Source organism: Drosophila arizonae, chromosome X (assembly GCF_054131065.1).
Source record: "Drosophila arizonae isolate 15081-1271.41 chromosome X, UAZ_ARI_1.0, whole genome shotgun sequence".
Classification (NCBI taxonomy): Eukaryota; Metazoa; Arthropoda; class Insecta; order Diptera; family Drosophilidae; genus Drosophila; species Drosophila arizonae.
Window position 1 is genome coordinate 33,713,872 of NC_142927.1, and position 13,303 is coordinate 33,727,174.

At 38.6% G+C, this 13,303-nt stretch overlaps 1 protein-coding gene and 1 long non-coding RNA gene across 12 annotated transcripts in view; one reads left to right on the forward strand and one right to left on the reverse strand.

The window, feature by feature from the left end:
* The window catches only part of LOC108617795 (regulator of G protein signaling 7), a 150,585-nt gene that overhangs the window by 113,433 nt on the left and 23,849 nt on the right, over window positions 1-13,303 (reverse strand). For 10 of the 11 annotated variants that reach the window (XR_016271179.1, XM_089474975.1, XM_089474974.1 and 7 more), the window contains one exon: window positions 6,011-6,678. Coding sequence is in view for 9 of the 11 variants with exons in the window: in XM_089474975.1 (XP_089331101.1) it covers window positions 6,011-6,526 (516 nt within the window). In the remaining 2 variants the exon portion in view is untranslated. Of the gene's footprint in view, window positions 1-6,010; window positions 6,679-13,303 lie in introns of those variants that run through there. The other variant, XM_089474982.1, reaches the window with a different exon arrangement.
* Window positions 6,595-9,468, forward strand: LOC149268233 (uncharacterized). Its single transcript, XR_016271182.1, has 3 exons — window positions 6,595-6,718; window positions 9,056-9,178; window positions 9,250-9,468. It is a non-coding gene; the product is annotated as an uncharacterized LOC149268233 (long non-coding RNA).

The following is a 13,303-nucleotide window of genomic DNA, read 5'->3' on the forward strand; positions in this document are numbered from 1 at the left end:
CTTGTGGGAGGCTGCAGTGAAGACAGCGAAGCATCATTTTTACCGATGTGTTGGGTCCTCCGTCCTAACTTACGATGAGCTTCGCACACTGGTTTGCAACATCGCTGCTGTCGTTAATTCACGCCCTTTAGTTTCGATTTCAGAGCACCTATCAGACATAGACGTGTTGACTCCTGCGCATTTCCTCAACGGTGGCCCTCCTTCGTCCTTCAGTGAGCCAAACCTGACAGGGCTCAATTTTAATCGTTTGGATGCTTGGCAGCGCGTAAGCTATCTCCAGCAGGTGTTCTGGACTCGTTGGCGGGACGAATATCTCAACTTGTTACAACAGCGAGCGAAATGGAGAACCTCCAAACCTGGCTTGGCTGTTGGCAACATAGTTCTTGTGAAGGATGAGAATCTACCTTCACTTAAGTGGCCACTAGCCAGAATAATCGAACTTATCCCTGGAAGTGATGGCGTTGCACGGGTAGCCCTACTAAAAACTGAAGCTGGCGAGATTAGAAGAGCTACAAATAAGCTGTGCTTGCTGCCCCTTAAGGATTCTGTTGAAGACTAAGTCTTCAACGGGGGGAGGATGTTGGGCTCAGCAATCATCGCTTCATTGTAATTAAGAGCGGCAGTTCATAAAATATGTTATCATTTAAGAGAATTTATAACGGAGATCACGCTCTCCCTTTTGCGTTGTCTTTTCACCCACGCACCGGCTCAGCTTAATCCGCCGGCTCGCGTACATTGTAGTTAGTATGCAATTAACTCTTGTTTAGAGCAGATGCAGTGTTAGATTGACTATTACAAACATAGTAGCGGACAGCACGACAGCCTAGTCGCTTGCTCGCGTCTATCACATAAACTCTGTAAACTCTAATAATCGCTAATAAACTAATCATTAAGTAAATTCAATCGTTTAATAATTTAAAGCTATTCGAAAAATCTCGATAGCTCAACAGCTTTAATAAAATCAAAAAATCCAAAAAACATAGAGGAATATGAATACTGCCGTGGGGAAAAAAATTTGTATTCACAAAAACCGATAAATAATAATTATAAACAAGTTACACCATATTCACGTCCACAAACTACAAAAAACCCGACCAACAACAGCTTTTAACGTAATAATTTTAACAATAACAACCAGAATTACAACAACCCCTCAAAAACCCAGTATACTAATAACAATCAAAAAAGAAATAATCTTCCAAACCCCTTGTAAACCAATGGACATAATCCATATGGACATTTATACAATTAATAATAATTACAATCTTACATTGATTGATTAATTTTCCAAATTTGCATGTGCGTACCCCATACCCAACAGAAATTGCATAAACGTTCTGAATTCCATAAAACATTTTATAAACCTCTTCGGCTTACCTAAAAAATTCATTTACGACCAAGGAGCAGAATTCTCGGGCAAGATATTTAAAGACTTCTGTAAACAATACGAAATCCAATGTCATACAACTTCCTTTCAACAATCATTCAGCAACTCCCCTGTAGAACGTTTACACTCAACTCCCACCGAAATCTATAGAATAATAACAGAACTAAAAAAAGTAAGAAAGCTCTAGTCGAGACTACTCGGCTACGAGATCCCCTGAACCCTTGGAGTAATAGCTATTTCATCAATTTTTCGCGTCTTTCAGCTTACACAAGAAACACGCACACACACACACACACACACGCACGCACGCACGCACACACAGGCATACATACACACAAATACATACACACACATACACAAACACACATACACAAACATTTACATACATAGACACACACAAGCATAAACATGCATGGGCGGCAGTGAGCGCTTACTATGAGAACTTAATTGCTTAATAACTTTTTTTGTGGACGTACGATCTTCATGAAACTTTCAGATTATGATTATAACATGGATATGCATGTAATTGCCAAAGCACAAGTGAATTTAAGGGTGGGGGTAAATTTTAACAAAAACCAAAATTGTATAAATTGCATATAACCATACATTGAAAATTTGGAGACTCTAGCAATAGAGGTGTAGAAGATATAATTTTATAACTGGAGGTTTTTTATAACTAAAGGTTTTTTATCGATAAAAAAGATTGGGATGAGTTATCGATTTTTAATGATAAACTTGATATGCGCGCTGTAATTACGGACATTAAAAAAAAATTGAAGTCTCTAGCTCTTATATCTTCTGAAATCGACGCGTTCATACATACGGACAGACGGACAGACGGACAGACAGACGGACTGTCTGTCCGTCAGTCCGTATGTTTGAACGCGTCGATTACCGAAGATATAAGAGCTAGAGACTTGAATATTTTTTTTAAATGACATATACAGCGCGGACGTCGAGTTTGCTTTTAAAATTCGATAAATCATCCCGTTATGTTTCTATCGAATAAAAACATTCAAGTCAGATGCCACTATAGCTAATTGTGAATGATTTTTCATTTTTTTAAATTTCTCAAATATTCAATATAATATGTTGATCATATGCTGTAAGTTTCATTAAATTCCGTTCAAATATTTGGCCAATTAACAAACGCACGTGCAGCAGCTACAACAGCATCGTATACGTGTGCACACATACATTAAAACTTATTCTAGAACATTCTTTGAATCACATCAGCTGTTAGTTTGGTTTAGTTTTGGTAGATGGCGCTGCAGCAGTGAATCTATTTGAGTTTTACCAGCGTTTCTTTCAGAAGTGAGGTGGCGTAGTGTGATAGCGGCATGACGCTCGATCGAGGAATCGCGGGTTCGAATCCCGAGCGGTGCAACTTAAGTTAATTTTTTTAATTGATTCAAAATATTTTTATATTTTATTAAGTGAGTTTTCTATTTTATTTATATTTTGAAATACATCGAAATTGAAATTTTAGCTATACGAAATGGGCATTTTCTTACTTGTTATTGTTGCTTTTTTTTCTCGTCTCTCCGCACTTCGCGCGAGAGAACAGAATCTCTTCAGATTCTCTTTTATGTTTTACTCTGTCTCTCCGCTTCTTTTGCGCGAGAGAACTGAAACCCTTTGGATTCTTCTCTTTTTTTCACTCTGTATCTCCGCTTCTTTTGCGCGGGAGAGCAAAACCACTTCGGAATTTTTTTTCGTTCCTCCGCACCTTGAGAGAGAAAACAGAAACACTTCGGGTTTCTTTTTTCGTCTGATCCACATTTTGGGAATAATTTGAGCACCACTTTATATATACTCTGTCTCTTACCTCTGAGAACAGAGTAATATATATTATATTTTGTCACATGCTGAGGTTTCTATAAGCTCTCAGCATGAAGACGCTGGTTCCTTTCTCTGTGTCTCTTACCACGGGTGGGGGAAAACACAGAGAACGCCGAAGGACCAAAATGTTAGAGCGTTAAGTAAAAACAACTCCACATTTGCCGAATTCAAGATTGAAACTGAACTCTTTATTGCTTAAAATCCTAGCTCTTACATACCTAACAGAGACTCTTAAAACTACTTCCAGTCACTGGACAACAAATGCACAGATGTTTGTTCAAGTGTCCCTTTTTTAGATCGCTGGGCCCAGGCTTACGTTACATTTACATATATTAGTCGCTGCAACCACTAACCAGAGATCACATAGACTAGACATGTAGAACAACCTTTTTCAACACCGAAAAAATGCGCTGAGGAGACTACACAACTTCGTATTTGCTCGGCTCAGTCTCTTCAGGCTCAAGCAGTAAAAATATTGCACGACAAAATCGGTGTGCTGCAAGCGCTCAAACGAAATGGTGCTATTCTTATATGAATCACGACTATGCGCTATTTGTCCTACTCTCTCTCTCTCACTCTCTCTCACTCTATCTCTATGGTCTCTCAAATAGCAGCAGCGCACAGAAATTGAAAATTGTTCGCGACGATCCCAGCTCTTTCCTTTTGAGTGAAGGGTATACTGAAATCATAAAAGATTTTGTCACGCTCATGCAATGAAAATGTAAGCGTTTCGATGGTTATTCGTGGGAAGGGTATGAAAACGTTGATACGCATAAAGAATATGATTTCGCGACGGGCAAGAACACACACACTTGCAGTCTCTGGAAACATGTGTTAGCATTTGTGGCCTGTGTGCGTAACTCTTGCTGCCTGAGCAAATTGTATTTAAATAAAAGCGCCTCTTCAATTAAAACCCAAAATCGTTCACACCATTCTAAGTTGAGGGAGGCACACGCCAATGTTCATCTCCCATGCATACATACAAGCACATACATACACGCACATGTAAAGCCACATAGGCATACAAATGCTTCTACAAGTGATATCCCATAATTGTGAGCAGCACATCCCATGCGTAGACACAATCAAATGTATATACATACATACATACATATGTATGTGAGCACTTCACAAGATCGACCAAATGCAAATGCTGAACTGTAAAATTGCTACAGGTGGCCAGAGCTTCGCACACAGGCATACAAATGCTCATAGTACATGTAGCAAGGGAGTGTGTGGGTGCATGCCCGTCGCAAAATCATATTTTTATGAGCACCAACGATTTCATACCCTTCTTAGAAATAATTATGAAAACGCTAACATTTTGTATGAACGTGGCGAACGCTTTACAAATTTCGGTATACCCTTCACTCATAAGGAACGAGCTGAGATCGTCGCGAACAGTTTTCAATTTTTGTGCGCTGCTGCTATTCGAAAGACCATAGAGAGAGAGAGCATAAAGAGAGGGAGAGAGTGAGTAAGGGAAAAAGAGCGCATAGCCGTGCTTCATTTGGTAATGCGTGCATTTCGTGGCAGCAGTCGCAGCACACTGATTTTTGTCTTGCCTTATTTTCACTGCTTGAGCCTCAGAAGACCGAGCCGACCAAATACGAAGTTGTCCGGTCTCTTCAGCGCATTTTTTCGGTGTTGAAAAAGTTTGTACTACATGTCTAGTCTATGTGTTGGAGTGTTAAGGAATTGCAAAATTTTCTTAATATTTCACCATAAATTTTTAGATTTAATGCTACCTATCACGGGAAATCGCCCATAGTGCAGTGGTTTAAATACCATGAAACTAGGATATTAAGGTAAAATGGGATTGTGAACAGAAGGATGGGTAACAGTGTAGTATGTTGTATGTCGTATAAGCATATGCTCACATTATTGTAGTGTATACAATATATGAAGTAGACATATGCCCAATATAAGTAAGAGTATCATGCTCACAACATAACACTTTGTTGCTTCATTTATATTATAACAGCTATACATAAGTGCCGTAATATGATCGGTCACTTATGTATAAGCCGGCCTGCAGCGTGGGATTTGCAGCGTAAGCAGCTTAAACAATAAATGTATATGCCTTCTGCATGTACATACAAACATATATACACACACATACGGCATGCTATATACTTCCATTCTGCCGCTGCTTTAGCGACAGAATTCTTTATGTAAACTTTATGTATTTTAGGCTAAGACATTTATTGAATAAAATACGGAGAGCATTCGCTGTCCAGAACTAAAAGCAATAGTTTGACTGGTTCATTTTATTACAGCAGACATAAAGTATATATATTCTTGGTCAGGATGTCGATCTGAGTAATTTGAATACTCTTAAACCTAGAGACATGATTAAACAAATAAGTTCTCATAATGTAGCCCACACTGTAATCCAAGCGCAGTCGCTGCTAACTGCGCAATTAGCTGAGCTCGTCCTTATCCGTGTGTTGGAAGGTTAAAATATTGCATGAATGAAGCGTAGAATGATTAGAATATTAACTCTTTGCAAGTTTCAGAGGATCTCGTCATGCTCTCGACAAAAGTTTTCCTAATTGCTATTTATGGATTTCATTTAATTGTGGTGCGATTATATTTTAGAAGAAAACTGCAATAAGTTTACTCATTTTTGCTTTAATAAACACATAAGTGCGTATATTTAATTTTAATTAATGTATAAAACAGATCATGTAGAGTTAAAGGAATCTTTTAATCGGGGACCTCGACTATGGTTTTTCTACTTGTCTAAATTTCTACACGGCTCACATAAACCATACTCACCTTATCGAATGCCATTGGACGAGAAAGCTTTTCAATGGTTTGCTGCTGGGGTAGTTGTGAGGAACCACTAAATCCAGTATCACTAGTGTAGTTGGGCTGCTGATATGACCCAATTGCTGCTGGACTTGTAAGCTGTTGGTGGTGCATATGGGGATGATGTTGTGCAGAGTTATGTCCCAAGGAACCTCCACTCAAAGCAGTAGTATTAATGGTTGCTGAACTGGAAGTCAACGCAGGACACCTTTCACCATTCGTATTGGTACTGGCACTGCGAGTATGAGCTGTTAACGTGGCAAAACTTTTTTTTGTCGAGGATTGCATGAACGACTGATGTGAAATTAATGGCTGTGGATTCTTTGTATATTGTGATATTCGCACCAAATGTTCCTGCGTTTGCTTTTGTGTTTCTATATGATGCCCTGTTGTTGACGTTGGCAACGTTTCAACAGTGATAAACGGATTGCAAAGAACCAACTGTTGTTCTCTGTTCGGCTGTAAGTGACCAGGTGGCTCCATTGCTCTTTTTGCAGGAAATTCTCAGATATACATATGTTTCTTTGCTTACTCAGATTAGTTCCATTTTTTGTAAATATTTTTTCATTTATACATTTTTTCAAAATTTTTGTTTAAAGCTGCTCAATGTTACTATCCAAATTCCTGCATAAATGCTGAAATAATTAGAACAAACGTTATTAGTTCACATACAATGTAAGTATATTTGAAGCAAATAAATATTTGCACCCTAATTAGCAGTTACAAGGCCTTGTCTGTATTATATTATGAACATGAAAAATTCGAAGTAATGTAAACAATTAAGCTCTAGTCGAGACTGTCCGACTACGAGATCCCCTGAATCCTTCGAGCAACTGATATTTTAATAATTATTCGCATACGCACACACACACGCACACAGTCATACGTACGCACGCATAAACACGCATTGGCTGCAGTGGTGGCTGACTATGGGAACTTAATTGTTTAATAACTTTTCTTGTGGATGTACTTTTTTCATGAAACAGATTATGATTATAACATGGATATGCATGCATTTGCCAAAGCACAATTCTCTAGCATTTAAAATACGTCTTTTACAAAGCTGAGGGTGAGGGGGTCGATATAAGGGTGGGGGTAAATTTTAACGAAAACAGAAATTGTATAAAATGCATATAAGTATATGTCGTAGATTCATTATTTTCCGGTTCCACATTTATTTTTTCAGCAGCGCGTGCCTTGCGTTTTCTCGGATCTGACATGACGCAACCTTTCTTCTTCAAGTTTTCAACATTAATGCGCGTCACTTTTCTCTTCTTCTTCAATATACTCAAGTGGATACATACCACGCTCAATACAAATACGTTTTTGCTAGATGTTATAGTCATCTCACTCTGTCGCATTGTCAGACCGAGACTACGCAGAACAGCTGATCTGTTGGGCTCGCGAAAATTACATGATTTGTGAGACAGATACACATAAAGGAAAAAGGATAGAATCCCATAACGGTAAAACAACAATTTGGTTCTCTTTCGTTCTCTTTACTTTGCTTATTAGAGATGATACATATGTAGATCAGTGATGACACATGAATTAAATAACAAAATATCGGAAGTACAAATGAATAAAGAAAAATAAAATATCGATGCGACACGGCCTTCCTGACCCTCACACGTCCTCGTGTGTTACAAAATTTTGCGTTTTTTTTTTTTATCAGCAGATCATGTCAAGCTTAATTCTGAAAAGTGTAGGGTCAATAGGTAGATCAAAATTCATAGCCCAATTCAATTACAAAATTTATATATTATTATTATTATTATTTTTTTTTTTTTAAATCTGATCTCACTGGTGACAGAAAATAATCAACAACCTTTCAGCATCCATCAGACAGAAGATTCCTAAGCTAGCATTATATCCAGTACATTCAACCTGACGGACTCTACCACAGTGATAGTCACCAGACATCTCACAGGTCAACACTTTAACTCGTGTACCTGCGAGCACTGGCAACCCTACACTACGGCGCTACCGAAGGTGAATGTATGGATCACCACATTGAAGTCCATCAATGTTACTACAATTCATCTATGACGCCTCTTTCAACGTCCCAGTTGGAATCCACCAACTATCTTATGACGTCTCTTTCTACGTCCCAGTTGGAATCCACCAACTATTTTATGACGTCTCTTTCAACGTCCCAGTTGGAATCCACCAACTATCTTATGACGTCTCTTTCAACGTCTTCACTTTCATTTTCACTATATACGTTCAACTCTCCAGGAATCTCTTCTTCTGGCATACGTCTCAAGGCTTCATGCGAATACTTATAGATTCGCTTGTTTACTAAGGATTTCAAGGTATATCGATCTCCATCTAATACTTCTGTCACCAGGAATGGGCCTTTAAACTTTTGATCCAATTTTGTTTGATGCCTTTCCTCATTTCTAAGCAAGACATAATCGCCAATTTTGAATTTGTTAACTTTAGATTTATTCTTGTCGAACCGTTTCTTATCATATATCGCATTCTTGGCCATGTTTTCTGTGGCCATTTTTCTTACAGATTTAACATCAACTTTATTATTTTCTTCAATTATTGGCAACATATTGAAAGGCCTTGCTTCTTTTCCAATAAGTAATTCTAAAGGACTAGATTTGGTAATTCGATTTATTGTACAATTTTTGGCTAGTTGTATTTCGCCTAGGGCATCTTGCCAAGATCGTTGACTACTTTCGATTGCGGTAAGCATTTGCTTTAACAAACTCATAACGCGTTCTACCTGACCATTGGCACGACTGGCGCCCGTTGCTATCAGGTGTAAATTTATTTTTTGTATCGAACAAAAATCACAAAAGCCTGACCCAGTAAAAGATCTACCCTGGTCAGCAATAATACGTGTTGGCACGCCAAATATTGATGTTGCCGACTTTACAGCATCTATATAACTTTCACTGTTAATATTTACGGTGTGGTACAAGTAAACAAACTTTGTGAACGCATCTATTTGTACTATGATATATTCCTTTTGATCCTTTTTTCCGCTCAATTTGCCAGTGATATCAATATGAACCGTATGCCATGGGATATCTATCTTTGGTATGGGGTGAAGTTCAATCGGCAACTTTCCTGATGGAGCTTTGGTCAATTTGGAAGTAATACAATTATCTACAAACTTTCGTACGTATTTGGCCATATGCTCGAACCAGTAAAACTCGTACATCTTATCTAGAGTTTTTTTCCCAATCAAGGTGTACGATTGCTTCGTGAACATGATTCACTACGGACCACCTAAAGGATCTAGGAACGACTGGAAGACACCTAGTTTTACCATTTCTTTGAATTTTACGGAAAAGTACTTTTGAACGTATTTCATAAGTTTTTGATTTATTTTGAATTTTTTTGAATAATTAATGCCGTTTCTGAGTCTTTCTGTTGTTCCGCTATAAGCCAATTGTCAGTTATTTCAGCTAGCCTAGGTACAAATTGTCGAAAATACGACGCTAGACCTATGAATTGCCGCACTTGTGTAACCGACTGTGGAGGAGGTAAGCTATTCAACGCATGCACCTTCCGTGGGTTGGGTCGGATTTCACCATCCTTAACTAAAAACCCAAGATACTCAACACTTGACTTTACAAAGGAACATTTTGTCACATTAAAAGAAAAACCAGCTTGAGATAAAATTCGCAATACTGTATTCAGCCTCACAATTGCCTCCTCTTGTGTTTCTGATACAACCATGATGTCGTCCATGTATAACACGACATACGAATGGGCGAGATCCCCCAATGCTTTCATTAACGCACGCTGGAACACAGACGGTGCATTTTTCAATCCAAAGGGCATAGTCATAAATTCGTATTGGCCCTCTGGAGTAACAAAAGCCGTACGTTCAATCGAATCGGGCTTTATAGGGATTTGGTGAAAACCACTGGCCATATTCAAACATGAAAAGTACTTTGCGCCACGCAATCTAGATATCTGGTCACTAATAAGTGGTAATGGAAATTTTTCGGAAACAGTGTTTGCATTTAATTCTCTGTAATCCACACAAAGTCTATCAGAGCCATTATTTTTTTTTTTAACGAGTAGAATTGGGCTGGCAAAAGGAGAAGTGCTAGGACGGATAATATTTGATTCCAATAGTTCATTAATCTTTCCTCTAACTATTTCTTTCTCCTCAATACTTAGACGATATGGCCTCCGATGCACAGTCTTATTAGGATCAATCAGACGAATTTCCAGCTCACCTGTACTAACCTGTTTTCTGGGGAAGCCATCTATGAATGCTTCTGAGAACTCGCTTAAAATTTCTAACAAGTGCGCCTTATCTGAACCACACAACTCTGTATCAATATCGGCCCAGCTGTCACGACTTTTCGAAGCAGATAGAGTATACAGTTTTTGTCTTATATAATTCTAACGTATTGGTAGTTACCTTAATACCAAAGTTCTGGGTTAGAATTTCTCGGCCAATTATTATGTCGTAATTAATATAGCTATTAAGAACAACGTGAAACAGAACCTCAAGAGAGTATTCATTTATAATAACATTTGACAAAATTTGTAATGTGCTGGTTATTGCACTATCTCCGACTCCCTTTAAAGCGACAACATTATTGATTCGTGTGCCAGAAAGACGCTGAGCCACAGATTCCTTTACCAGTGAGCACTCAGATCCGGAATCGAAAAAGAATGGGTATGACTCACCAGATGATACCAGATTACCAATTGGATCGGCCAGTTGACACAAGTTTACCCTTTTCTCGCCTGCTTTATTCGAATGAGTTGACTCCGGTCATCCAGTACAAGCCGATGCAATATGTCCAGCAGTCCCACACTTGTAGCATATAACGACTTTAGTCTTCGCATCCGATGAATGTCCATAATTTGAATTGGATCCTTGTAGAGGTTTGGCGTTGCTCTTCCTTGATCGACAGTCCGCAAATTTGTGGCCCACCTTTCCACAGAAGTGACATTTTACGGGTATGTGCAATCGCTGTCTCTTAGATGTTGAGTTTTCCTCAGCTGAACGATCTCTTTTTTTAAGAAAATCAAAAGATCTTAGCTCGTTTTGTAATTCGATGCGTGTGTTAATATTGGCCGTATAAACAGTGCGTTGTAGTCTGCTATCGACATGAGCAGCATGCGCCAGCACGACCGACATGGCAATTTGTGAAATATCGATGTTGAATTTCCAGCAGTGTACCAAAACGGTCTTCTCCTGTTGATTGGTGTGGAGGAGATCCCACTTCTGATGTCGTAGATTCATTATTTTCCGGTTCCACATTTATTTTTTCAGCAGCGCGTGCCTTGCGTTTTCTCGGATCTGACATGACGCAACCTTTCTTCTTCAAGTTTTCAACATTAATGCGCGTCACTTTTCTCTTCTTCTTCAATATACTCAAGTGGATACATACCACGCTCAATACAAATACGTTTTTGCTAGATGTTATAGTCATCTCACTCTGTGGCATTGTCAGACCGAGACTACGCAGAACAGCTGATCTGTTGGGCTCGCGAAAATTACATGATTTGTGAGACAGATACACATAACGGAAAAAGGATAGAATCCCATAACGGTAAAACAACAATTTGGTTCTCTTTCGTTCTCTTTACTTCGCTTACTAGAGATGATACATATGTAGATCAGTGACGGTACAAGATTTAATTGAATAACGAAATATCGGAAGTACAAATGAATAAAGAAAAATAAAATATCGATGCGACATATACATTTAAAATTTGGAGACTCTAGCTTTAAAGATGTAGGAGATATAATTTTATAACTGATTTTCAATAAGGTTTTTTATCGATAAAAAAAAATAACGGGATGAGTTATCGATTTTTGGTGATAAGCTTAATACCCGCGCTGTTTATGTGGACATTAAAAAAAGTCTCTAGCTCTTATATCTTCTGAAATCGACGCGTTCAAACATACGGACAGACGGACGGACAGACAGACAGACGGAAAGAGCCAAATCAACTCAGCTCGTCGCCCTGATCAAGAATATATATACTTTGTGGGGTCTACCACGCCTCCTTCTGCCTGTTACATACATTTCAACATACATTTCAACAAAAATTGAACACACAACTAAATTTTGTAGAAGCGAACAAATGTGCCTAGACTGGGGAACCAGCGAGAAGAAGAGAAATGCACCAACAGCAAAACCTATATAAACTGCAAAGAGAGCAATCTGGAGAACCATCAGCACAGTATCTTCGACCGCAAATGTCCCTCCCTTATTAAAAATAAAGTAATGCAAGCCATACGTACAATCGAAAAGACTTCAATTGAAGAAGCTCTACAAATATACAACGCAAGACACAGACTCCCACAATCATACTACTCCGCAACAACTAAATTACCGACCCAACCAAATCCTGCGCAGCAACCCCAAAGAAAACTCGTACAATACGAAGAGCACACGAACTTAAGCGCCTCAAAAACTCAAGCCACAAAATTAAACACATAATCCGAATTAAGCTCCTAAATAATCAACGAATCTAGAATTAGAATATTTAAACAAGAAAGCGCTAGTCGAGACTGTTCGAAATCCCCTGAACCCTTCGAAGAACTGATATTTCACATTAATTCTTCGAGTCTTTCTGCATAGTCGGGCAGTCTCGACTAGAGCTTTCTTACTTGTTTTTATTTTTATACCCTGAACCCATTTTCAATGGAATATCAGGGTATAATGGTTTTGTTAAATGTATGTAACAGGCAGAAGGAGGCGTGGCAGACCCCATAAAGTATATATATTCTTTATCAAGGCGACGAGCTGAGTTGATTTGGCTCTTTCCGTCTGTCTGTCTGTCCGTCCGTCTGTCCGTATGTTTGAACGCGTCGATCTCAGAAGATATAAAAGCTAGAAACTTGTTTCCTAGGTCCGTGTATAGCACCCGCATATCGAGTTTTGCTTTAAATATCGATACCTTTCCCCGTTATTTTGTTATCGATTGAAAACATTATCGAAAACTAGTAATAAATTTATATCTCCTACATCTTTAGAGCTAGAGTCTCCAAATTTTGAATGTATATTGATATGCATTTTATACAATTTCTGTTTTCGTTAAAATTTACCCCCCACCCCTATATCGACACCCTCCCCATCACCCTTGTAAAGGGCGTATTTCAAGTACTAGAGAATTGTGCTTTGGAATGTACAAGTTAACACAACTGAGCAGCAGAGCATAAATATTCAAGCTGACCATGCATTCTCAGCATAAATGCTTACAACACCAGCCGTCTCAAGCGGATATTACACAACAATGACAGAAGCGTCCACGAGCAACAGT